This window comes from Sceloporus occidentalis, unplaced genomic scaffold (genome assembly GCF_023333645.1).
Source record: "Sceloporus occidentalis isolate IW3139 unplaced genomic scaffold, rSceOcc1.0.p SCAF_3, whole genome shotgun sequence".
Lineage (NCBI taxonomy): Eukaryota > Metazoa > Chordata > Lepidosauria > Squamata > Phrynosomatidae > Sceloporus > Sceloporus occidentalis.
The window spans coordinates 2,120,716-2,145,075 of NW_028316983.1; the positions used below are offsets into that span (position 1 = coordinate 2,120,716).

The 24,360-nt window shown below is 45.1% G+C and overlaps 1 protein-coding gene across 1 annotated transcript in view; it reads right to left on the reverse strand.

The window, feature by feature from the left end:
• Positions 1-11,160: 11,160 nt before the first annotated feature.
• LOC149315416 (uncharacterized protein KIAA1755-like) overlaps positions 11,161-24,360 on the reverse strand; it is a 74,099-nt gene continuing 60,899 nt past the window's right edge. The window contains exons 12-14 of the mRNA XM_089513424.1: positions 21,725-21,847; positions 19,443-19,634; positions 11,161-17,977 (exon numbers count right to left, since the gene is read on the reverse strand). Coding sequence (XP_089369550.1) covers positions 17,033-17,977; positions 19,443-19,634; positions 21,725-21,847 — 1,260 coding nt within the window. The 3' untranslated portion in view covers positions 11,161-17,032. The remainder of the gene's footprint in view (positions 17,978-19,442; positions 19,635-21,724; positions 21,848-24,360) is intronic.

Below are 24,360 nucleotides of genomic sequence, written 5' to 3' on the forward strand. Positions count from 1 at the left end.
TTTCTACAAGTGGGTTTTCCCCCAGTTGTGCAATGATCAGCCTCGAGTTGTGTGTTTGTGTGCAGTTCCCTTTATTTGGCAAGGCCCTGCGGCTTTTCTCTTCCCTGTGACAGCGGCTCCAGGCAGTGTGTTTTTTGTGACTCACGGCAAGGATTTATTGCTTTGTTGTGTTGTCATTCCAGCATTTTGTTAGCATTGAGCACACCCAGTTCCAGATCTCCAAAGAATTGCTGCACCTTAAACCTCAGCGGCAGGCGCACATGACTGATTATTATTATTATTATTATTATTAACTTTTATTTATGCGGGAGAATCAGAACATCTTAGAATTAGACTTCCACTCAGATATTTAAAGATGGATATCATGTCACCTCTTAGTTTTCTCTTCCACAAGCTAAACATACTGTCAAGGCCAGTAGTTAACTGAGTTCAGAGATTCAGGATTCAGTGGTTAAATCTCAGCAAACTTCTCTTTAATAATGATATGTCCAATACCAGAGACATTTGTTGGTAGCACTAAATAGCAAGCGTTAACATTAGCCCTCATCAGACGTGTGTAGAACTGGGGGTTTTGCGCACTGGGTGATTCGAATTCGCGTTATTTCGCAAAGAACCATCATACCAGCATTCGAATGGCCCAATCCGCACTCACGTGAATGCGCGAGCTTCCCAACTGAGTGCGTACTGACTCCTCTTTTTGGAGCGTGTTGGCCAGTGTGCTAAATAAGCAGATTGGCGATATCCGGATTGGGGCTCTGTTCGATCTCAGTGCGAATGGGTCTGGTGTGATTTCCCAGTCCTGAATTCCGTCGCAAGACCCCCAGATTCCAACTCTCCCATGATGCCCTGTTGCAGTTTGCCCCACTTTTCCTTCCGGTGGGTCTTTCCTCTTGCTGCCGGTTCCAGGGAAGCCGGGAGGAGGAGCGCTCTTGGAGGGAAGGTAAGCTTGCAGATTTCTTTGCAAAGCGGGCTTAAATTTAGCCGCTTGTTATGTGGGGGGAGGGAGGGGGAGGAGGAGGTTTCTCCCTTCCTGTTCAGCTCTTCCGCCGGCTTGTGCCTTTCCCCAGGGGAACCCATGGAGATCTACATATTTAGATGTGTGCATGTGTGTGTGTGGGGGGGGGGGTTCTCTCTGCTACCTCCTCACCCATCATCCACAGACTTTTCCCAAGCGCCCATGAGGGCCCCCCTTCTCTCTGCTACCTCACCCATCATCCACAGACTGTTCCCCAGCACCCACCCATAGGGCCTACCCTTCTCTCTGCTACCTCCTCACCCATCATCCACAGACTTTTCCCAAGCGCCCATGAGGGCCCCCCTTCTCTCTGCTACCTCACCCATCATCCACAGACTGTTCCCCAGCACCCATGAGGGCCTATCCTTCTCTCTGCTACCTCACCCATCATCCACAGACTGTTCTCCAGCACCCATGAGGGCCTACCCTTCTCTCTGCTACCTCACCCATCATCCACAGACTTTTTTCAAGCACCCATGAGGGCCTCCCCTTCTCTCTGCTACCTCACCCATCATCCACAGACTGTTCCCCAGCACCCACCCATAGGGCCTACCCTTCTCTCTGCTACCTCCTCACCCATCATCCACAGACTTTTCCCAAGCGCCCATGAGGGCCCCCCTTCTCTCTGCTACCTCACCCATCATCCACAGACTGTTCCCCAGCACCCACCCATAGGGCCTACCTTTCTCTCTGCTACCTCCTCACCCATCATCCACAGACTTTTCCCAAGCGCCCATGAGGGCCTCCCCTTCTCTCTGCTACCTCCTCACCCATCATCCACAGACTTTTCCCATGCGCCCATGAGGGCCTCCCCTTCTCTCTGCTACCTCCTCACCCATCATCCACAGACTTTCCCCCAGCACCCATGAGGGCCTCCCCTTCTCCCTGCTACCTCACCCATCATCCACAGACTTTTCCCCAGCACACACCTATCATGGGGACTGTTTTTGGATGTGTTAACATATTTTCCTCTTTTCCTGTCTTTTCAGAACCTGCAGCATGCTGAGGACGACCTTTCTGGCGCTGGAACTTGCTTACATAAATAAGGAAGACAAGCAATATTAAAAGAAATGATTTTGATTGTGGTGTTTGGACTACAGTATTTACAAGGGGAAGAGGCCGCCTCTCACGTGCGCAACTATACACACAGGCACACACAGAAAACCAATTTAAAAAAGAAGGGGGCAAAAAGAAAATAACTGCAGGCTGTTCCATCACAACCTGCCCGGGGGGGGGACGCATGCACACGCACAACCACACACACACACACACACACACACACACAGGGGCCGACGTGCACGCACGCAACCATACTCACAAGCACACACAGAAACCAATTTAAAAAAGAAGTGGAAATCAAAGAAAATACCTGCAAACACACACACACACACACACAACCACCCAACCAACCAACCAAACACACACACACACACACACACACACACACACACACTAAATAAAATACAATTCAATAAAAACCCACAGGCTGTTAATGCACAGCCTGTGGTGGGATGAGGGTGCAATCACTCCCCATCATGGGGTGGGGATCTCGGCGCTGCAGGGGCCTGGGGCCGTGGTGGTGACCCCCACACCCAGGCATGGTACAGGAAGTCGTGCTGTTGTTCTTGTGTCCGCCTCAGGTCTTGAACTGCCCTTTCCAGGGGACCCAGGCGCTGCACAACTGCAATGTGAATAGAATGTGTTTAGAAGTTTCATTACTCCTGCGCCCCCCTCCTTAAATGTTGTACTGGTGAGTGTTGGGTGGGAAGGAGTGAGAACAAACCTAGGTCCAGCCTGCCACTGAGGCTGGAAACTTCGGCCCTAAGTAGGGCGACCTGCTCAGCCAGCGATGGCTCTTGGGCTTGAGGCTGGTGCAGCGGGTGGTCCTCCAGTTCTTCTCCAGCACCATCTAGGGCAGGAAAACAGTGCAATGAATATGACTACCGAATCGGTTTGTATGACACTTCCAACCTCCAGGATCCTGACAGGAGAGCCGTGTTAAAATAATTGCATGGATAACATGGAGGGAGCATGTTTTCTGCTGACCCACAGACTTGGGCAGACTGCAGCATTAGGCACAATTTCCACACAGGTGTGTGTTAATCTCCCTCAGACTGTAGTGGAGTTTCCTTCCTTTCAGGTCTCTAAAATGGGCTGGATGACCATCTGTCAAGAATGTGTGTCGAGTGGGAGTTCCTGCATGCCTGCCTACTCCAGGCCTGGAGGATTCCATGAAACCAAGAACACTAGATATGCCCATATATATATATACACCTTTATAGGCATGTGTATATGACTATGTATGTGTGTATGTGTGTGTTTGTTGACGTGCATACATAATCTATTGCCAGGTAGCTATACGCTTCTGTATACGCGCGCACACACAGTCCCAATTCAAATGTACATATGCATATGTATCCACACACCCACTGACCTTCCTGGTGAGGAGGTGGGCCCCCATCATCCTCCGGCTCCGGCTCCTCCCGTGGGCTGGGCAACGCGGCAACCATGTGCCTCCCACGACGTCCTATGTGATGAGAATAGAGGTAGACGGGGAAGAAATCACCACAGATGTCAGGGAAAAGAAAAAAAATCCTGATAGGTGATTGCAAAACACAATACTCACCAGCAGCAATATTCTCTGCAATGGACGGGCCCCCGGCAATCATCCACAGATGCCACATCTCGAGGAAGAATGCCGGGGTTTGCTGTGGAGCCGGGCTGTCCCCATGCGCCCTGTACGCCCTGTAAAAAGCAGTGCGTAGCACCTTCAGCTTGGATGCCACTTGCTGCCATGTCCGGTCAAACCCCTGGGCCTGCAGCTGGCGAGAGAGCCGCCGGTAAATTCGACAGTTTGGGTGGGAGGTGGAGCCCATCACAATGTTGAGGTCCACATCCCTCTCCAGGCACTGGAAGAGGAACTGGACCTCAACATCCCTCCAAATGCTCCAGGACCTAGGCATGCTGGCAGAGGGGACAAGTGGCTGGGACCAGGCAGACAGACACCTGCTTCCCAAATCCTTCCTGGTTCCCCCAAGCCACAGGACCTCACGTGAGAATTTCCCAACTTCCCACTAAAAGTTTATTCTTGCCAGCAGATGGCGCTACAGGCGGCTTGTGCGCATGCGCGAGAAAAGCGAGCGCCATAATTTGTCTTTGCCAGTAGAGTTCGGTTGGTTGGATCGCTTGCTTTCCTTGTTAAAATTCACACCACGGCAAAGGGAAAAATACCACACGTTATTTCGCGGAAGAGCACTCTGTCTGCCTTTGGAAAAGACACGCGGAGCAGTGAACGTTCTATCGCGGGAGCCCACTGCCTTTCAAAGGGGAGACATACAGAGCACGTGATATCGTGCTGCAGCACGCTGCATTTGGAGGTAACCTGCCTGCCTATTTTTCTGCCTTTTTTCAATGCATTTTTCCTTATTTTTTTGCAATAATAATTCTTTAAAAAATCCAAGCATGGCCTTTTAATGATTTATAGTCGCTGAACATACCAGAAATTTGCTCTCCTGTGGCATTAATTAATCTTTAAGAAATTCAAGCATGGCCTTTTCAGTATTTCTATTTTTCTGCCTTTGTTCAATGCATTATTCCTTATTTTTTTGCAATAATAATTCTTGTCATTTTTTTAATTTTACCAAAAAAAACCCTGAAATATCATCTGCTAATGCATTGCTAATCCTTAAATAATATCAAGCATGGCCTTTTACTTTTACCTGACTAGCTTACCAACCACGAAATAACCTTTCCTGTTATTATTTTGACTAGTAAAAAGTAATGAACCCTTACCTTTTGATCTTATTGGATTATTAACCAATACACAACCCTTTCTTAATTAATTTGGAGTAGTAAAAAGTGATCAACCCTGACCATTTGATGTTATTGGATTATAAACCAATAAACAACCTTTCCTTTAGGTATTTGTAATAGTATAAATCGTTAACCTTTCCTAATGGCTATTTTTTCACCTGCTTTGCTTTAGCCATTCCTCCTTGACATCCTCAAATAACGACATGGAACACTTGGGGAACGGCTCCCAAAGCGCCCCCCAACAGAAGCATGGCCGAGGAATATTCTGGGAGCATGCCCAAATACTGGATTTAATAAGTATTTGGGGCGAAGAAGAGATTCAAAGGCAGCTCTCCAGCAACCATCGTAATATTGCTATTTATGAAGTGATAGCGGACCGATTGGCAGAGAGGGGGCATTCCAGAACAGCGCAGGAATGTAGAAATAAATGTAAAAGCTTAAAACAAAATTATAGCGCTGTGTGCAAACAGAATGGGCAGAGCGGGAATGGACGGCAAACCTGCCCTTATTTTTATGAAATGGACCAAATCTTCCATGGAAGAATAAGTGCAAAGTAGCAGAAAGTCCTGACTAGCTATCCATCCAAGAGTTCAGCAGCAGCCCGGGAAGAAGCACAAGAAGTTCCGGCAGCTGTGATCCTTACAGGTATGTCTGTGTTGCAAATGCCTGTTTGAAAGGGAAAACCCCCCTTCCCCACGGCTTCACTTGTGCCCCTGAACCACTCTTCCCATTCTAGTATGGACAGCCAGATGGTGAAAAACTTCCTTAAGCCATGACATATCACCGAGAATAATCCTTAAGCAAGGCTTCACCAAGATATGTCCATTCTTCTTAGGATTAAAGACTTCCATAGTAGTGTTTCATGACCATCTTTTGTTTCCTGTGTAGAAGGAGAGGAACCAGAGGTGTTGTTGACCCTCCGATCTGTTCCGCAAGAAGAATTGCCGCCTGTAGGCACGCCGGCCCCTCAGGAGCCAGAGGAAGAGGATCGGGAAAGTAGTGATGGAGGTAGGTTCCAGTATCATGGAAAACATCCCTTCCTGTACCAAATGCGCAGAGGGGCTGCTCCATGGCATGATTCTATCCCCTATCAGACCAATGGTGGAAATCCACACTTTACGTACAAGTATAAGTCCGAATAAGTGGTTTCTGCACATCATCTACTGTGTATTCAATAACAGAGGTGGGTGAGTGAGGAAGGATACCTGGCACAGCATGTAGTGTGGGTAGGGATTGCAACCGTCATCCTCTGCCATTTCAAAATGCATGCCATAATAGCGATGGCTCCATAGGTGAACATGAAAAGCCTATGCATGGGAGAAAATGCTTCCTCAGTGTCTATGTATGTCTCCACTTGTGTTGGCTAATGACTTGCCATGTTGTTCCTATTTTCACTTCCAGAAACTTCCATTGTCTAGATGAGTACATAGGGAGATTTGAAAGGGATTAAATGAGTTCATAGAGGTTATGTGGAGAGATCTTGTAGCATCTTTGGGACTAAATGAAAGAAAGAAATTGGCAGCATGAGCTTTCCTAGACTAAAGTCTACTTCCTCAGATGAATTTTGTGTGTCTAGATGAAACACACACAATTTCACAGTGTTAGCAGACTCATTTTATTTGCCCAGCAGCAAAACAAATCTGGCTCTCTCTTTTCCCATGCCACCTCCCTGTTTCTTCTTGCCTCGGGTCCTTCCCAACTGAATGACTTTGGATGTTTTCCTCCATGCTTGACTCCTCTGTTCGGTTATCATATCACTTGGGTGATAGCCATTCCTTTACCTCATTTCTTAAACTGCATGTTCGATCATCATACTTTAGCCTTCCCCTTAATTCGTGGCAGCTATGAAGTAAAGTAAGGAAAACAAAATGATGGCCAACAGATTGGAAAGAATCAATATCCTTGAGTCCAAGTAGACCATAAGTTGAACATGAGTCAACAATGGGATGTGGCAGCTAACAAAGCCAATGTGATTTTAGGCTGCATCAATAGAAGTCTAGTGTCTAGATCAAGGAAAGTCATAGTGCCATTCTATTCTGCTTTGCTCAGGCCTCATCTGGAACAATCCTGTGTCCATTTCTGGGCACCACAATTCAAAAAGCATGTGCAGAAACTGGACCGTATCTGAAGGAAGGTGACTAAAATGGTGAAGGATCTGGAAACTACAAAGCCCTATGAGGAAGGACTTAGGGAGCTGGGGATGTTTAGCCTGGAGAAGAGAAGGTTAGGAGGTGATATGATAATAGCCCTGTTTAAGTATTTGAAGAGTATCATATGGAGGAGGGAGCAAGCTGGTTTTCTGCTGCTCCAGAGACTAGAACGTGGAACAATGGATGCAAGCTCCAGGAAAAGAGATTGCACCTTAACATGAAGAGGACTGAATGGCCCTTGAGGTCACTGGCCGAGTGGCTCTGATGTCCCTGTGCCCTGCTTATCTCTCCCTTTGGCCTCAGTTCATGGCCTCTCTGAAAGAGCAGTTTTGCTTCTGTTTTCTGCTACCAAAGAGCGGGTTTCAAAACCTGCCTCCATTTAAAGAGGAAGAAGAGATGGGAGAAAAGTTCATCTTTGCAATGGTTTCAGTACTTGATCAGGGAAATTGGAAGGAAGCTGCTGAGCAGAGAAAAGAGAAGGCTTCTTCTCCATTCTGCACATTCCCACAAAGTGTGTGTGTGTGTGTGTGTGTGTGTGAGTGAGTGTCATTTGGAGACATCTACAATAGTCTGGCAATTTCAAACTAAGCATCCAGGATACAGATGCTCTATACTACTTAGATATACAGTATATTGGATGATTTTTAGCAATAAGATAACTGATTTGCTGCTTTACAGCTTTGCTTTACCACCAAGGAAGACTTCTGTCAAAACGTGTTTGCATGTTTCGATACTTCTTGCTTTTAATGCGTTTTGGATGTTTAGATGCTCCTTGTCATTAATGCATTTTTGCACAGTGTATTGCTCTGTTTATACACTGTTTATTTTGTTTGAAGGGAATTCTTTGTCAATGCATCATCAGAATATTTTAGACACTAAAACTATTTTTATGTTTTACTCTGTGAACACTTTTATCCCAGACCTTTCTGTTTGTTATACTTCTTGCAAAATAAGACAGTTGTTGCTTCACTGCACTCCATGCTTTGAGAAGGGATATAAAACATCACTGATTTCATTCCTACATACAAGAATAAATCGTTTGTGGTTAACTGTGTTTGAGTCAACTCTATGACTCCATTGAATGAAAATTGAATGAAAGGCCTCCAAGTCACTCTGTCATACGCAGGTCTCGCAAAGTCAAGGCTGTGGCTTCCGTGATAAAGGCCATCCACCTGCATTGCAGTCTCCCTCTTTTCCCATTGCCTTCTACCTTTCCAAGCATTATTGTCTTTTCAACTCAGCCATGTCTTTTCATGATATGGATGAAGTACAACAGACCATCTTTTTCCACATTGGATGAGATGATGCAACTTTTGGGGCATGTTTACTGCACTTCAGAAGATATTTGGGGATGGGAGGGAAAGCATTTGCTCTGGAAAATAAGCTGCAAACAACTCTTTTCAAAAACAAAACCGATATTTTTCTAGAAAAGGATGTATTTTGTTCCACATATGTTTCCCTGAATGGCCTAGTGGTACGAATGTTGGACTATGACTCTGGAGACTAGGGTTCGAATCCCAGCTCGGCCATGAAACACACTGGGTGACCTTGGCCAAGTCACACTCTCTCAGCCTCAGGGGATGGCAATGGCAAACCCCCTCTAAAGTAACATGCCTAGAAAACACTACTATAAGTCCACCTTAAAATCACCGTAAGTCAAAAGTGACGGCAGACCCACAACAACAACAATACAATGCCTGGAGCCTGTTGTTAACCCCATCTGCGTATTTAGCATTAAGTGCCAGAGACCTCCGGTGCTGCAGGATGGCTTCTATATGGAGTATGCGTTTCATCATGTTACGTTTTAAAGAAACTTTTGCATGTTTTCAATCTGAATTTTGTACTAATTTTAATCTGAATTTCATTTTAATTGTTTTTAAAGTGTTTTTATCCTGTGAGCCACTTTAGGTCCCTTCTGGGGAGAAAGGCGGCATAGAAATGAAATGAAATAAATAAATCAGGTGCTAAGAACCTTGGGCAAACTACAAATCCCAGGATTCCCTAGGATGGAGCCACAAGGGTTAAAGTGAGATAAAAGTGCTATATAATTGGGCCCAGGGTTGTGGCCTTGCAGACTTGGGACTGTTTCACTTGTTGGCATTGAAGTGAACCAATTGCACCGAGGAGCTGGCCAAAGGACCATCTTCTGGCTGCATCCACATTGAAGAAATAACCTGGTTTGGTCCAGCTTTTCAGCATCCTGGCTAAAGGCTATGAATTCTGGGGGTTGGAGTTTGTTGTGGGGCCTTCCTTCCTTAAGCTCTGCTCTGGGCCCACAACAACTCCAACTCCCAGAATTCCATAGCCTTTAGCCAGGATGCTGAAAAGCAGCGCCAAACCAGGTTATTTCTCCAGTGTGGCTGCTATGGTCTCACTTGCCAAAGGCTGCAAGCAAAGCCCTTTTCCTCCTGTTTGGCTTCAGTAAAGGGAACAAAAGTTTGGCAGAGAGAAGAAGACAAGAGGGGGAGAGAGTGTGTTTGTGTGAGTGAATGCAACTGGGGAAGGTCGAAATTATTCACAGCTGTTAGGAATGAGAATGTGGGGCTGCAACTGGTGCCGAAAGTCATTGCTTTGCTCAGCCTCCTTAAAGACAAGGCAAAGCTAGAGCCAGAACAGAGAGGAATTAATAGATCTGCCTCTTCTATTTTCCACAGCAGTCTTCTTGCCAAGTTTGCAGATGACACCAAATTAGGAGGAGCAGCTAATACTCCAGAGGAGAGGAGCAAAATTCAAAATGGCCTGAATAGATTGGAAAGCTGGGTCAAAGCTAACAATATGAACATCAACAGGGAGAAATGTAAGGTACTGCACTTAGGGTGAGAAAATGAAATGCATATAGGATGGGGAAAACCTGGCTTAAGGAGACTTTATATGTGTGGAAAGGATCTAGGAGTCCTAATAGACCACAAGGTGAACATGAGTCAACAGTGTGATGCAGCAGTTAAAAAGGCCAATGCGATTTTAGGTTGCATCAATAGAAGTATAGTGTCTAGATCAAGAGAAGTAATAGTGCCACTCTATTTTGCTTTGGTCAGGCCCCACCTGGAATAATACTGAGTCCACTTCTGGGCCCCACAATTCAAAAAGGTCATTGAGAAACTGGAGCCATGTGTCCAAAGGAGGGCAACTAAAATGGTGAAGGGTCTGAAAACCATGAAGCCCTATGAGGAAGGACTTAGGGGGCTGGGGATGTTTAGCCTCGAGAAGAGAAAGCTAAGAGGTGATATGATAGCCCTGTTTAAATATTTGAAGGGATGTCATGTTGAGGAGGGAGCAAGCTTGTTTTCTGCTGCTCCAGAGACTAGGACCCAGAGCAATGGATGCAAGCTCCAGGAAAAGAGATTCCACCTCAACATTAGGAGGAACTTCCTGACAGTTAGGGCTGTTCGACAGTGGAACACATTCCTTCCTCGGAGTGTAGTGGAGTCTCCTTCTTTGGAGGTCTTCAAGCAGAGGCTGGATGGCCATTGGACGGGGATGCTTTGATTGAGAGTTCCTGCATGGCAGAAGGGGGTTGGACTGGATGGCCCTTGGGGTCTCTTCCAACTCTAGGATTCTATCATTCTTACCCTCAAGAAGTTCTTCCTAATGTTCAGATGAAATCTCTTTTCCTGTAGCTTGAACCCATTGCTCCAGGTCCTAATCTCTAGAAAAGCAGAAAACAAGCTTGCTGCATCCCTTCAACGCGGGAGGAAGAGAGAGAAACCGGGACGCTTTCAAGGCATCTGGGAAAGTGGGAGGGCAGAGGATTAGCCCTGCCAACTGGGATGTATGGAGTATATTGACTTCCCAGTATTTTTTGTTTCTGGTTCAGCTGTCTGAAAAATTGATGGGACTTGCAGTCCAACAATATTCAGAGCGGTTCAGGTAGATACAGGGAAAGACTGGAGTGCATTTACAAAGTGCATTTAATGCACAGTTTAGTGTTGCGTGATTTTGTTTTAAAACTTTTGTAATGCAAGTTATAGGGGAAAAACATCCAGATCAGGATTGTCCATGAACTTTGGGAAAAACTGGATCCTTTCCCTTCTTTTAAAAGCTGCTAAGTCATCCGTTTGCCTTTTGTTCCCTTGATCTCCAGTGTTACTAATTCAGAACCCCAAACTGAAAACCTTGTTTATTCTTCTTCTTTTGGAAATAAACAAAGAAACCAAAAACAAGGCAAAGGATTGTTACCTTGAAATGTTTTAATGTCAAAAAAAGTTAATAACAGTTATTTTACACACATATATACAGCAATGTACCATGTAATCATTATTGCAGAAACATTGCTTGGGGCATGGAGGTCAGGGGAATCGGGGCCATTTGGGGCCATTTTACATGATTTTAAAAAACTGGGGGAAATGCCATGGAGAGTAATGCATTTGATCATATGCCATTATGAACACCAGCCATGGAAAAGTCATGCACTTGTTTTTAATGCAATGGTTCCAAACTGTGGCTAAGATGAAACAATTCTGATTTTTCTCTTTGCTTTTCCTCCCTTTCCACCAAATCAATCTGTGCCTTGAATTAAGTTGGAGAAAGGTCTGAACTGACAAGTGGGAGTTCGATTTTCAAAATCAAGGCATATTTGCACTGCAGAATTATAGCAGTTTGATCCCACATTAACTGCTATGGCTCTGTCTATGGGGTTCTGGGATTTGTAGTTTGGTGAGACACTAGAACTATGTGGCGGCGAATTCTAAATGCCTCACAAAATATTCCTAAATACCTAGGAATCCAAGGACACCCCAGGAGGAGCCATGGCAGTTCAAGTGGGATGAAACTGCTATAACGCTGTAGTGTGGATATAATCTCTCTCTAGATGTGATCCAAAACATGAGCAACACCATTTTTTGACTCTGACTTCAAGGCCAACTTAAACCAATCTTTATTCTTGCTCCTTTGCACACTCCTGCCTGCCCCAGAAGCTGCAGTTTGAAACACCACACCTGATGGGGGGACAATGCGGAGACTTTGGCTGTGTCTACACTGCAGAATTAATGCAATTTGACGCCACTTTGGCTTTTATGATGGAGCCAGGACAATTAAAGCGGTGTTAAATGGTCAGGATGCATCTAAACTGCAGAATTAATGCAGTTTGACACTCCTTTAACTGCCATAGTTCAATGCTATGGAATCCTAGGAATTGTCGTTTGTTGTGGCCTCAGAGCTCCCTGACAGATAAGGCTAAATACATCACAAGACTATACATTCTGGTACTTCATAGCATTGACCGATGGCCGTAAAAGTAGTATCAAATTGCATTAATTCTGCAGTGCAGATGCAGCCAGAGAAAGCTAAACTTTCTCACCAAACTACAAATCCCAGAACCCCATAGCATTGGGCCCTGGCAGTTAAAGTGGTGTCAAACTGCATTATTTCTGCAGTGCAGATACAGGCTTAGATTCAGAGGCAGGAGGAATGAGGATCAGGGTAAGGATCATTAACAACCTAAGATACGCAGATGACACTGTATTACTAGCAGAGACCCGGAAAGAGCTGGAGCAATTCTGGAAGAGGTTCAAGGAGGAAAGTGCCAAGGCTGGATTAATCCTGAACATCAAGAAAACAAAAATAGCCACAGAAGATCTGCAAAAAACCATCCTATGTAACAAGGAAATTGAAGTAGTCAAAGAATATCCTTAGATCATACATTGATCAGAATGGACTAGGAAGAGCAGCTATAAAAGAACTAGAAAAGATCCTAAAATGCAAAGATACACAATTGAGCACAAAAGTTAGAATCATACAAGCCATTGTATTCCCTATTATTAGCATGGATGGATCTGAGAGCTGGACAGTTAAGAAAGTGGATAGGAAGAAAATCCATTCATTTGAGATTATGTGGGTCTGGAGAAGGGTGTTGAGGGTCCTATGGACAGTCAAAAGGACAAACAAATGGGTCCTAGAGCAGATCTAGCTGAAAGTCTCCCTGGAAGCCTAGATGGTTAAATTGAAGCTGTCATACTTTGGCCACATCACAAGAAGGCATGAATTACTGGACAAAACAATAATGCTGGGAAAGGTGGAGGGATGTAAAAATAGAGGAAGACCATATGCCTACAAAGAAGCCTGTCACATCACTGGGATGGAGACATATTGCATTGCAAAAGAGGGGTCCCTCTTGAGATGCAAATGGGCTTCAAATTCCTTGACTTTGAAAATCTCCCTGTTGCTGCGCTGATAGAAGGAAGAGGAGCCTGCCTGCAAAAGATATCCTCCCCATCATAATATCTTTACTAAGGACTGAAACAACATGCAAGCATCAGAGTAACATCTCCAATTGTTTTGCAACATCTTGCCTGATGAAGAAGACTATGGAGTTTCAAAAGCTTTCAACAAATATACAGTCGCCCCTCCTTTTTCACGGGGGATCCATTCCAGACCCCCTCACGAAAATAGAGTTTCACCTATATTCAAGACCCATTGGGTTGAATATATGCTCAGGGGTGCAGAGGTGCGCCCCATTCATTCTCCCTCTGTTTGTTCCTCGCACATAAGGCAGGGATGCAGATCTGAAAACTGCAAGAATGGAAGGAGGACTGTATTGTGCATTTCGGCTGGCCAATAAAGGTATCACTGATGGATTTTTGTTTGTATTTGTTAACAGCAAGTAAGTAGCAAGTACATTTCTATACCATCTCTCTCTCTGGCTTAGCTTCGCGAACAAAGATTCAGGAAGGACTCATCCCGCGCTTTGTACAAGCGCGTTGGTGACTAAAAAGGCCAATCCGAGATAAACAAGTCCAGTTGCAGAAAGCACAGCGAAAGGTCTCCTTGGGTGATGTTTCTGGGTTGTGGTTCTTTCTGCGTTGTTGTTTCTCTTCGAGGCTCGTTCAGCGTGAGCTTTCGAAGAAGGCTGCAGCGTCATGGATAGTGCGTCTCCATGCCTCCCGATGCAAGGCCAGGGAGGACCATTGTTGGTGATCTATCTGGCCAAGCCTGAGATGTTGTTTCAGGGAGTCCTTGTATCTCTTCTTTGGGGCGCCCCTCTTACGCTCTTGACCCATGGCGAGTTCACCGTAGAATACTGTTTTTCGGAGGCGATGGTCCTCCATCCTAGAAACGTGTCCTGCCCAGCACAGCTGCGTCCTCAATAGCATGGCCTCAATGCTGGTGATCCCTGCTTGCTCGAGGACAGCAACATTTGTCACATAGTCAGTCCAGTGTATATTTAGAATTGTACCGTCTATCAGTGCACTTAAGCACTCCTGAAGCGGTTTACAAAGTATAAGCTAAGTGCCCCCAACAAGCTGGGGACTCATTTTAGGATGCAGTCCTAAATCAAGCTTGAGCTCCTGGACTGGTATTGAACTTTCAACCTTATGGTTTGCGAGTGAGTGGCTGCCGTACAGTTAAATGGCCAACCCAGCTACCCCTGCATGTTTTCTTGTCATATTCCAGATGGTTAGACTCTATCAGGGAGGCCATGGACCTGAGCCTTGCAGGACAAGAGAGATGTCGCATCCTCAGGGTCGCCATGAGTCAAGATGGCAGCTAACAACCAAAAGGACAAGAGGGGCTTTTGCCCCCCTTCCCAGCTTCCCTTGACACTTTATCTCTCTCCACTGGGACTGATGCCTGCTATCCGCTGTTGCTCCCCATTAATGGCATAGATGCCCAAACCAGATTAATGAGCGTTAATCAATCCTGGAAAGCAGAGAGGTAAAGATTAGCATCTCCTGCTGGAGCCGTCTCTCTCAGACGGCTGGCAAAGTCACCAAGGGGATGACAAATCAGCCTTAATTACAGCGCTGAGATATTTATCCACTGATGGAACAGAAGGAGGACAGCCGTCTTTAAATCTCAGACAGAGACGGAATAATCCAGAGATGGAATAATGCCTTGCAATGTGATAATAGCCTGCATCCCACTGTGAAATCTCATGCAGAATAGAGCCATTAAATCAATGAGACTTATGTGTTGGCTTGCCATCTGACAACTGATTCTGCAGAACGGTAGCGCTGGAAGGAACCCTAAGAGCCACCTAGTCCAACCCTATGCCATACACAACTACAGCACTCCACAGGGCTACTTTAGTCGGGGGAAACCACCATGACCTCAGCCAATACACCAAACACTGGTTGTCATCTATATATCAAGTCTATTCCTTTAAAAAATACAGACACACATTCCTTTGGTTTAAGAGATAGGTTGAACTATCTACACAGTTCTTTGTGCAGCCCTCATTCATCCTCCAGAAAGGAGGGAGAAAAGATTGTCATAAATTTGCATGATGTGAAACTGCAGGAGCAGAAAAGTACAGCCAGCTCTCCAAAGTCTGCATCCACAGCTTGAAAGTATTAAATAATAATAATGATGATTCCAGAAAGGAAACCTTATTTTTATACAAGGGACACCATTTTATTACTCCCAATGAATACAACGGGACTTGAGCATCCATGGATTTTGGTAAATCCAGGGGATACCAAGGGCCTATGTACTGACCTCCATCCACAATGAAACATCATATTCATCACATAACATGGCCTTATAAACCATAAGCCTCAGGGTGATTGTCTCAGAGCTCTGACATAATCAAGAAAGTCAATGCCCATCGCAAAATCCATCACAACTAAGAAGGTGCTTTAGACATCTTACTTTTGGGTAGAAAACCCAGAATGAGATAATACCCCTCCGGTCTGGAGTAGTTATCAGCCCCCTTTCCCCTGACTCAATGTAAGCTTGCACAAGGAGCTTTAGGCTACATGTTAATCTATCCTACGTTTTCCCCACAACAACCCTGCAAGGTAAGCGAGGCAGAAATCTTTGCCCAAGGCATACACCCAGTGAATATCCTGAGATTTCACACATCTGACATGAAGTACCCCACATGGGATAACATACATAGATGGAAAATGCAAGTTTTCTTAATATCCTTCAACACAGGGATCTTATCCTGCCGTTTAGTTATGACTGAGTCCCATTGAAGCCAATAGGACATATGTTTAATGTAAGCCCTGTTGATTTCAATGAAGCCACTGGTGAGGAATATCATTCACAGGACTGTTCCACATTATGGAGAGAATAAGAGGAAAAGGCACTTTGCACGTGAAAATGTCTCTGGTTCAAAATCCCCCTTATGAACTGGGCCCAAATGCTCCAGTTCTTGCAGAGCAGACAGTGGATATCTCTTGGAGGAAAGCAACTTTAAATAATAACCATCATTCAGTAACTAGTGAATGTATGTGTGAAATGGAAATGCTCCATGGGTTTTATGCTCTTCCTTTCCTTAAGCTCTGTTCCCAGACAAAATATGAAGGAAAGGAACTGTATCCCCCAGCTAAGAACCACTTTTCTTCTACAACATCTACTACATGCAAGTAGCGAAGTGAGATGATCGTTGTCAGTAGAGTCGATAGTCCTACTCAAAGGAGCAATATGCCTGCAATACTCATTAAGAAAAATGAAAAATACGGGCTAGAAACCTGTCACTGTCTTCCAAATCCTACAGAAGCAGTTGGACATTTTTTCATGTCCAATGCCAAACATTCACATTCGGTTCAAGGTTGAGAATTGCACAACTGGTGCCACTGCACATGGGATGCAAATGATGAAGGGATGTGGAATGTGTATGGGCACACACTTTGTATTGCACAGTAATGCCACTGTACATTTGTGCATGGATGGACACGCACATTTGGTTGTACATTCAGTTGCACTTTTGGTGCCCTGGTTCAGCTGAGCAACATTGCCATTGAACACAAGGGTTGTGAGTGGTGCCAATTTAACCTAACACAAGGGTTATGTGTGGTGCAATTTAATACCACACAAGACCAGTGTAGGAGCTTGGCCAAAAAGCTATTTAAAAACAAACAAACATGGGGGATAATAGAGCACCAAAGCTTTGGCAAGTCCCACTCTCTCAGCCTCAGAGGATGGCAATGGCTAACTCCCTCTTGAAGAAACTTGCCAAGAAAACCCTATGATAGGTTCACCTTAGGGTCGCCATAAGTCATAAATATGACTTGGAGGCACACAGCAACAAAAGCTGTGGGAATATTCTACCCATCAAAGAGCTCAATGGGGAAACTGTGGAGTGGAACTTGCGACTGCGGCTCCTCAGGTTTTATTGTGTGGCTGCATTGGGCAAGGGGTTTGCATTATGGTTCTCCAAATAGAGAATGCCCAAAGACCTCTCCTGAGTCCAGGAGGCTTTGGAGCTTGGAGAGTCCATGGACAAAGTGGTAGTACTGGATCCCAGGGTGTCTTCAGCAGAGTTCTGGGAATCCGCATCTTCTGATGAAAAGCTCTCATGTCTGGAGAGCTGGAAGTATTGGGCTGTTTCTTTCCTCCGGCTGCTCCGACCTTTCGATGGCATGGATGCGGAGGGTTGCTTGTTGGAAGGCAAGTTCCCACAGGGTCCTAGCATCTGCTTAGTAGTAGGATGAGAGGAGAAGTCAGGAGAAGTGGAGGGCAAGCTCGGAGTTGGGGTGCAGAAGCTTTCTGAGGCCTCTATATCCAAGTCCTGAGCTTCAGGATTCCCACATTCCAAGATGGTGCCCAGAGAATCAAGATAGGTCTCCTCACTCCCCTTCACATCCTTATCTATATTGTCATGTGCTGGAACAGACACATTGTCACCAACGCCAGGGGTGTCCTCAGATCCATCCTCCACAATCTTGCATTTGTCCTCATCCAGCTTCCCTTGGGTTTTGGTTTCCATTGATGCTCCACCCAAGTCAGGATCTTCACCTTTAGGAGCTGGGTCGAAAGGTCCGCTCTTCTCTCCACAGTCTCCTCTGCCTTCTTTGAATCTCACCAGCGCATCTTCAAGGATCTGCTTGGCCTCTTGACATCTCTCCAGAGCTTCTCTCCACACGGCCAGGCCATTTCCATTGCACATGCTGGACGCCTGGATCTTCATCTGCTGGAACTTCTCAGCCGAAAACTCCTCCGAGAGCCGCTGGAGAGAATCTTCTGCATCTCGCTGGGCATCCTTGCTCTTGGGATCTTTCCCTTTGGATGCTGAGAGGGCCAGGCGCTGCTTGCAGTCAAGGTTGAACTGAGTGACCTTTGGGGGAAAGAGTAAAAAAATAGTTCTTACTTACAACTGCAAGGACAATACTTCCTTTTTGGCTTTCTTCCCACCTCAAATATTTTCTGCTGCAATTTCCGCCAACCTTTCTCATTCCTCTTAGTTAAGGTATCTCCCTAACTCTTGTCAACTCTGAGTAGAATCCAGAGAAATAGCCATGTTAGTCTGGAATAGCAGTATGCAAAGGGATCTTGTAGCACTTTGGAGGCTAACTCAGCAAAAGGCATAGCCTATGCTTTTATAGAAAGGGCTGCATCTGCACTGCAGAAATAATGCAGTTTGACACCACTTTAACTGTCATGGTTCTGTGATTCTAATGCTATGGAATTCTAGGATTTGTAGTTTGGTGAGATATTTTGCCTTCTCTGCCAAGGGTGACCACATGTCCTCCTTTTTCAGGGCATGACCTACATTTCACCCTTCTGCCCAGGAGGAATTTCAAAATGTCCTCTATTTTCAGCATGACTACACAGCATGGATCTATATTTATTAGTAGAATTTTTAGCTTTTATTTTGTAACGGCCTGCATTTTTCTTGAACATCCTACATTTTATGGTACCTTGTCTTCCTTTGTGCATATGGCATCTCAGCACCTTGTCTCTGCCAGAGTGCTCTTTTGCCACAGCAAACTACAAATCCCAGGATTATATAGCACTGAGCCATGGCTTCTAAAGCAGAGTGTCAAGCTGCATTGTTCCTCCAGTGAGGATATAGCCTTGGTTTACATCCTCAGAGGAACGGAATGAACTGGCACCCAGGAAGGAGCTTGGTAATCACACATGAATGGCCATAGAAATGCAAAACTGGTGGGTCAGTTTTACCAATGGTCAAAGGCCACTGAGGGACAAATGCAGGAGGAAATGCTTTGTCTCCATGCCCACAAGTTTTGCATTTCATGGCTATTCATCCTGTCTGCTTATTAAGCTCCTTCCTGGGCAGCAGTTCACTCTATGCATTTGAGGAAGTAGAAAAAGTCTATGGAGTTTATCACACAAAGGAGATCGGGAGTTTATCCCATGAATACCCCAGAAAAATCACATAATTACGTGAAACGATTTCTCATGATGTCGCACAAAACCAAAGAAACATTAACACGCATCTTTTTACTTTTGTAAATGCAACAATGCATTTCTGATATCACTTTATTTGCGCAACTGCATGTGATAATCATTCGTGCAATAACTCGCCATTTTCACTTTATCTGCATGATGCTTTAAATGCGCTTTAATTTCTCTTTAATGCTGAAATTAGCCCTAGTGTGATAAACTTTTATGAAAGCTTGTGCTACAATTTCTTTTGCACAGTCAGCCTCAAAGGTGCTGCAAGATCCTGTTCTTTTGGTCCATGCACCACTCTTTCTGCTCAGCCATCCTCTCTTCATTGTTTTGTTTTAGTTTTGCGGCTGCTGTTTGTATGTGTCTGTGTTGGTTAGTATACTCACCTTGTCGCAGAAGTGGTGAAGATCTAGCAAAGTCTCCAGCTCAGCCCCTTTCATCTCCATGTCCATGTAGAAGGTGGTCAGTTTTGCCTGGAAAGCTCCCTTCGCGACCTCAAAGGCCTCCATTTCAGGGGAGGTGGACCCTTGGAACTTGGCCGCTTCCTTGGACAGAGAGAGGCCATGGTTGTAGTGGACCTAAGGAAGTCAAGAAGGAAGGACAGGTATTGCAATACTGAGCTGGAAGACAACAAGCTGCATCCATTAATTCTGCACTCTAGATTCACAAGGCCCAGTACAACAAGAGTGTGGCATTTATCACCAGAAAGTAATTGTATACATACCATTTTTAATGATTTTGTGCATGCAATACAGTTTGTGTACATTGAACCATCAAGAAGCAAAGGCGCCTCTGTCTCTGACACTCATGTAGACAATTTTGGATTTAGGAATATTTCAGATTTCAGAATCCTAGATAAGGGAGCCTCAACCTTATGAACCTAATGAATAATTTTTCCTACCCAGCAGAGCCAGCTTTCTTTCCCTCGTTCTGTTTCAAAAAATTAAAATTTCTTTTTAAGATGATTTTTAATTGCATGCGACAAAGTGGTTTAAATTGTTTATTCCCATTCTAAAGTTGATCTTCTGGATGGTTTAACTGGAGTGTATTGTGTTTTAGTTTGGAAGCTGCTCATGTGATGATGATGATGATGATGATGATGATGATGATGATGATGATGATGACGACGATGATATAGACTATGGGGATGTACACACAGCCCTTAAGGGATGGTGTGATGCTGCCCCTTTCCTAGCTGGATTGGGGCCGCGGCAGCCACACACTGCAGCCTCAATCTGGCCTTTCCAGAGCACAAAAAGGAGCCACAAAAAGTGGCTCCATTTTTCACCCTGGAAAGGGTGCGATAGCTGCAGCACCATGGCTATATGATGCTCCTTTAGCACCGTGTCGCCCGGACGCAGTGCTGAAGGAGTGCTGTGATGCCATGCACTTTATGGAGCAGTGTGCAGCATCACGGTGCCCTGGGGGTGGAGTCGGGGTGTGCATCATGTGGACGCATCGCCCCGACTCCATCCCCAGGCCGGCCTTAATGGCCGGTCTGAAGAGCCCCCGAGTCTCACTTGTTTGAAATGCTTGGGACTAGAAGGGTTTTGGATTTTGCTTGGAATATCTGTATATACATAATGAGATATTTTGGAGATGGGAGCCAAGTCTAAACAGAAAATTAATTTGTGTTTTGCACACACCTCATACCCACAGCCTGAAAGTAATTTTATACACAGTAATTTTCAGCATGAAACAAAATCTGTGTACCCTGAATCATCAGAAAGCAAGGTACCATTATCTCAGCCGCTCATGTGGACAATTCAGGATTTTGGAATATCTGTATATACATAAGGAGATATCTTGGAGATGGGACCCAACTCTAAACATGAAATTCATTTATACACATAGTCAGAAGGTAAATTTCTACACAATATTTCTCATAAGTTTGTGCATGAAACAAAGTCTATTTCCAGTGAACCGTCAGAAAGCAAAAGTGTCACTATCTCAGCCTCCCTTTTCTGCAAATCCTTGGATTTTGCAATATTTGGGATTCTGGAATTTCGGGTAAGGGAGGCTCAACCTGCACTTCATTTTAACTGCAAGAAGGAGTGTACCGTATATACTTGACTATAAATTGAGAAGTTTATGTCCCAAAATTGACCCTAAAATTTTGGGTAGACTTATATAAGGGTCAATACACCTGTAGTGCTTAGAAATGTCCCAAAACAAGCAAGCCTGATGCCCCAATCTCCAATGAACCCCAATTCCTTCCCCCTCTGGTCTGTTTTGCAAACCTTTGCTTCATATCGGAAAAATTCATCATTTGAATCCACTTGCTTCTCTCTCTGGTCCATTTTGCAAGACCTTGCTTCCCATGGAAACAATTCTCCATCTAAAACCATCTTTCCAGTCCATTTTGCAAGACCTGGTTTCCTATGGAAATAACTCCCCCTTTAAATCCACTTGCTTCCTTTCTCAATCCGATCTTAAAACCTCTCCTCCAGCGCCTGGGAATCAGTTGGGAGAGGTCCAGAGAAGGAGAAGGAGGGACGGAAGTGGGATTTCCCCCTTTCCATCCTTCCTGATAGCCCCCTACGTTTTACCTTTGACTTATCCATGGGCCATTTCAAAATCCAGGATTTTGGCCCTGAAACCTTTCCTCGACTTATACATGAGGTTGACTTGTATGCAAGGATATACGGTGTCTCCTTTTCTAACCTACCGTGGCTTCTTTGAAGAACTCCTTAAACCTCCGATAGGCCTCTTCAACGGTCTCCCGGCTGCCTTCTGCAGATCCCACTTTATGGAGCTGTGGCTCTCCTTCTTCCTCAAACCACAAACTGACCTGTGCGAAGAAGCAAAGAGTGTAGCAAGAGACTTGGAAGGAATCAAGGTAATACATATAGACCTACAGTTGTCAGTTTGGGACTGTCCCAGGTCCTGAGGTTTCCTGCCTAAAATCTGAGACCTGCTGGAGGCCAGGGTTTGAATCCCTGCTTGGCCATGAAACCCACTGGGTAACCATGCGCAAGTCACACTCTCTCAGCCTCCGAGGATGGCACTGCAAACCTCCTCTGAAGAAACTTGCCAAGAAAACAGCATGATAGGGCCAAAAAAGGACTCGACGTTACATGAGAACCACAGGGACAGTGGCCTCGGATTGTGTCATTAAGCATTGTGCATTAAGTAACAAACAGCCACAATTGCTCTCGGCTTGTCATTCAAAGATACACAGAGAGAAACTATTTTCTTGTTTGAAAATCAAGAGCAACCCCTTATCTAAAGGAGCTCTGTTTTTTTAACTTACCTATCATTGCTTCTCATTTTTAAATGTGCTGCCTTTCTGTAAAAAAGTGGCATATAAATAAATGAAAACACACAAACACTTTGAAAATGCACAATCCCATGTGCAAAAACCATGCAGTTGATCAATGAGGTCCCAAAATATGCAAAAAGGAGCCTGAAGGTATTTTCTTCAGATGAACCTTCTAGACGCACCGGTCTCTTTATTGCCGCTCGGTTCCCATGAAAGCCAGCCTTGTTTTCCGACGTCCCACTTTTAGCCATTCCCCAACTCTCTTCTGAACAAACAAGACTCAGCCTATGTTTAGCCAGGCCTCTCCCTGAGTCTCCCAAGGGCTGCAGGACATGGAAAGAAAGTGCCTCTTTTATCACCTTCGAAACGAGGTTTGCAGAGACTTACTATTTCTGAAGGTGTGCATTCGAGGAAGTAAGCTATGTGGCTATTTTTGGATGGGGCGATAAGGGGGCTTCCATCATGTGATGGAGAGGTTTGACCCAAATGCAAAAGGGGTTTACCACTACAAGCAAAACACATTTAGCACCTTGCACAGCTCTAAAAGGCAGCACAGAGTTACTGCTCCATTATCATGGACTCTTTGTTGTTGTTGTTAACTGTCCTCAAGTCTATCTTAACGCATGGCGATGCTAGAGACATTTCCAAGACCCCCTTCTGTCCTTCATTGCTCTGCTTAATTCCAGCAACCCCATAAAACCCAAAGTGACCCCCTTCATAGAGTCCCTCCTCCTCCTCCTCCTCCCTCTGGTCTGGGGCCTTCCTCTCTTCCTCCTTCCCTCCATCTTTCCCAGCATTACTCTGGTCTTTTCCAAGGAGTCCTTCCTTCTCAGGATGCCTCTGGAGTACGATGGCCTCAGTCTTGCCATCTTGGCTTCTTTCAGGGAGGTTTCTGTTTTGATCTGCACCAGAACTCATTCCTTTTCCTTTTGGCTCAGCCCTCTTTCCCAGCCCCACTTCATCTCAAAGGAATGGATTTCCTTCCTATCTTCTTTCTTTACTGTCCAGCTCTCACATCCATCCAGGGCAATCAGAGGGAATGCAATGGCTTGAAGAGTCTGACTTTTGTGCTCACTTGGATATCTTTGCATTTTAGGATCTTCTCTAGTTCTTTCACAGCCGCTCTTCTCATTCTTACTCTGCTTCTGGTTTCCTGGCTGCAGTCCCTGTTTCTATCCATGTTTGATCCCAGGTATTGACTACTTCTGTTTCTTTGTTGTTGAGGTTGAACTTGTGAAGGTCCTCAGTGGTTGTTATTTTGGTTTCCTTGATGTCCAACATTAAGCCTGCCTTTGCATTTTCTTCCTTGATCTTCCTTAGTAGTTGTTCCAGGTCTTTGGGGTTTTCTGCTAGTAGTACTGTATGGTGTCATCTGTGTATGTTAGATTATTGATGTTCCTTCCTCCAATCTTCACTCCTCCTCCTAACTCTAAACCTGCTCTTCCTATCATATCTTCTGCATACAAGAGTGAAGGCCACCTTCCAGGTAACCTTCACCTTAACACTGACTTTGGACGATGGCCGTCCTGAGGCATTATCTTTCTCCCACCGCCTCCACCACTGAATATGGAAACGGAGGTTTATATCTTGTCAGCCTCCACTTTGGACACCAAAAGACGTTAAAATGCAGGTAGCATCGATGTCTCTGATGTCAACAGAAGCCAAGGGAGCTTTGAAACAGAGACCAAAAGTTTGTTAAGTAACAGAATAGAATAAATAAACTTGTTTCCAAAACTGTTATTATTGTTGTCTTCCTCAGTTGCAGTGTGTGTGTGTGTATAAAACACTTTCCCCTTTCAGTGTTCGAGCCCCAGAGGCTGTCCACAACCATCAAGGGACACAACCCAGCACTCTCCGCTCTAGAGTCTGTTGGTGACCCAAGTCCTTTCCTCCAGACTCTAAAGCCCAGTTTCCAGTCCCCTCAGGCACTCTATGAACCCAAATCCCTGGCAATGGCTTGGATTGACACTTCCCTCAAGAATCCCAACTGACTCCTGCTTTTCCATTCGGAATCGTTTACATTCCCCAGCTCTCATGATATT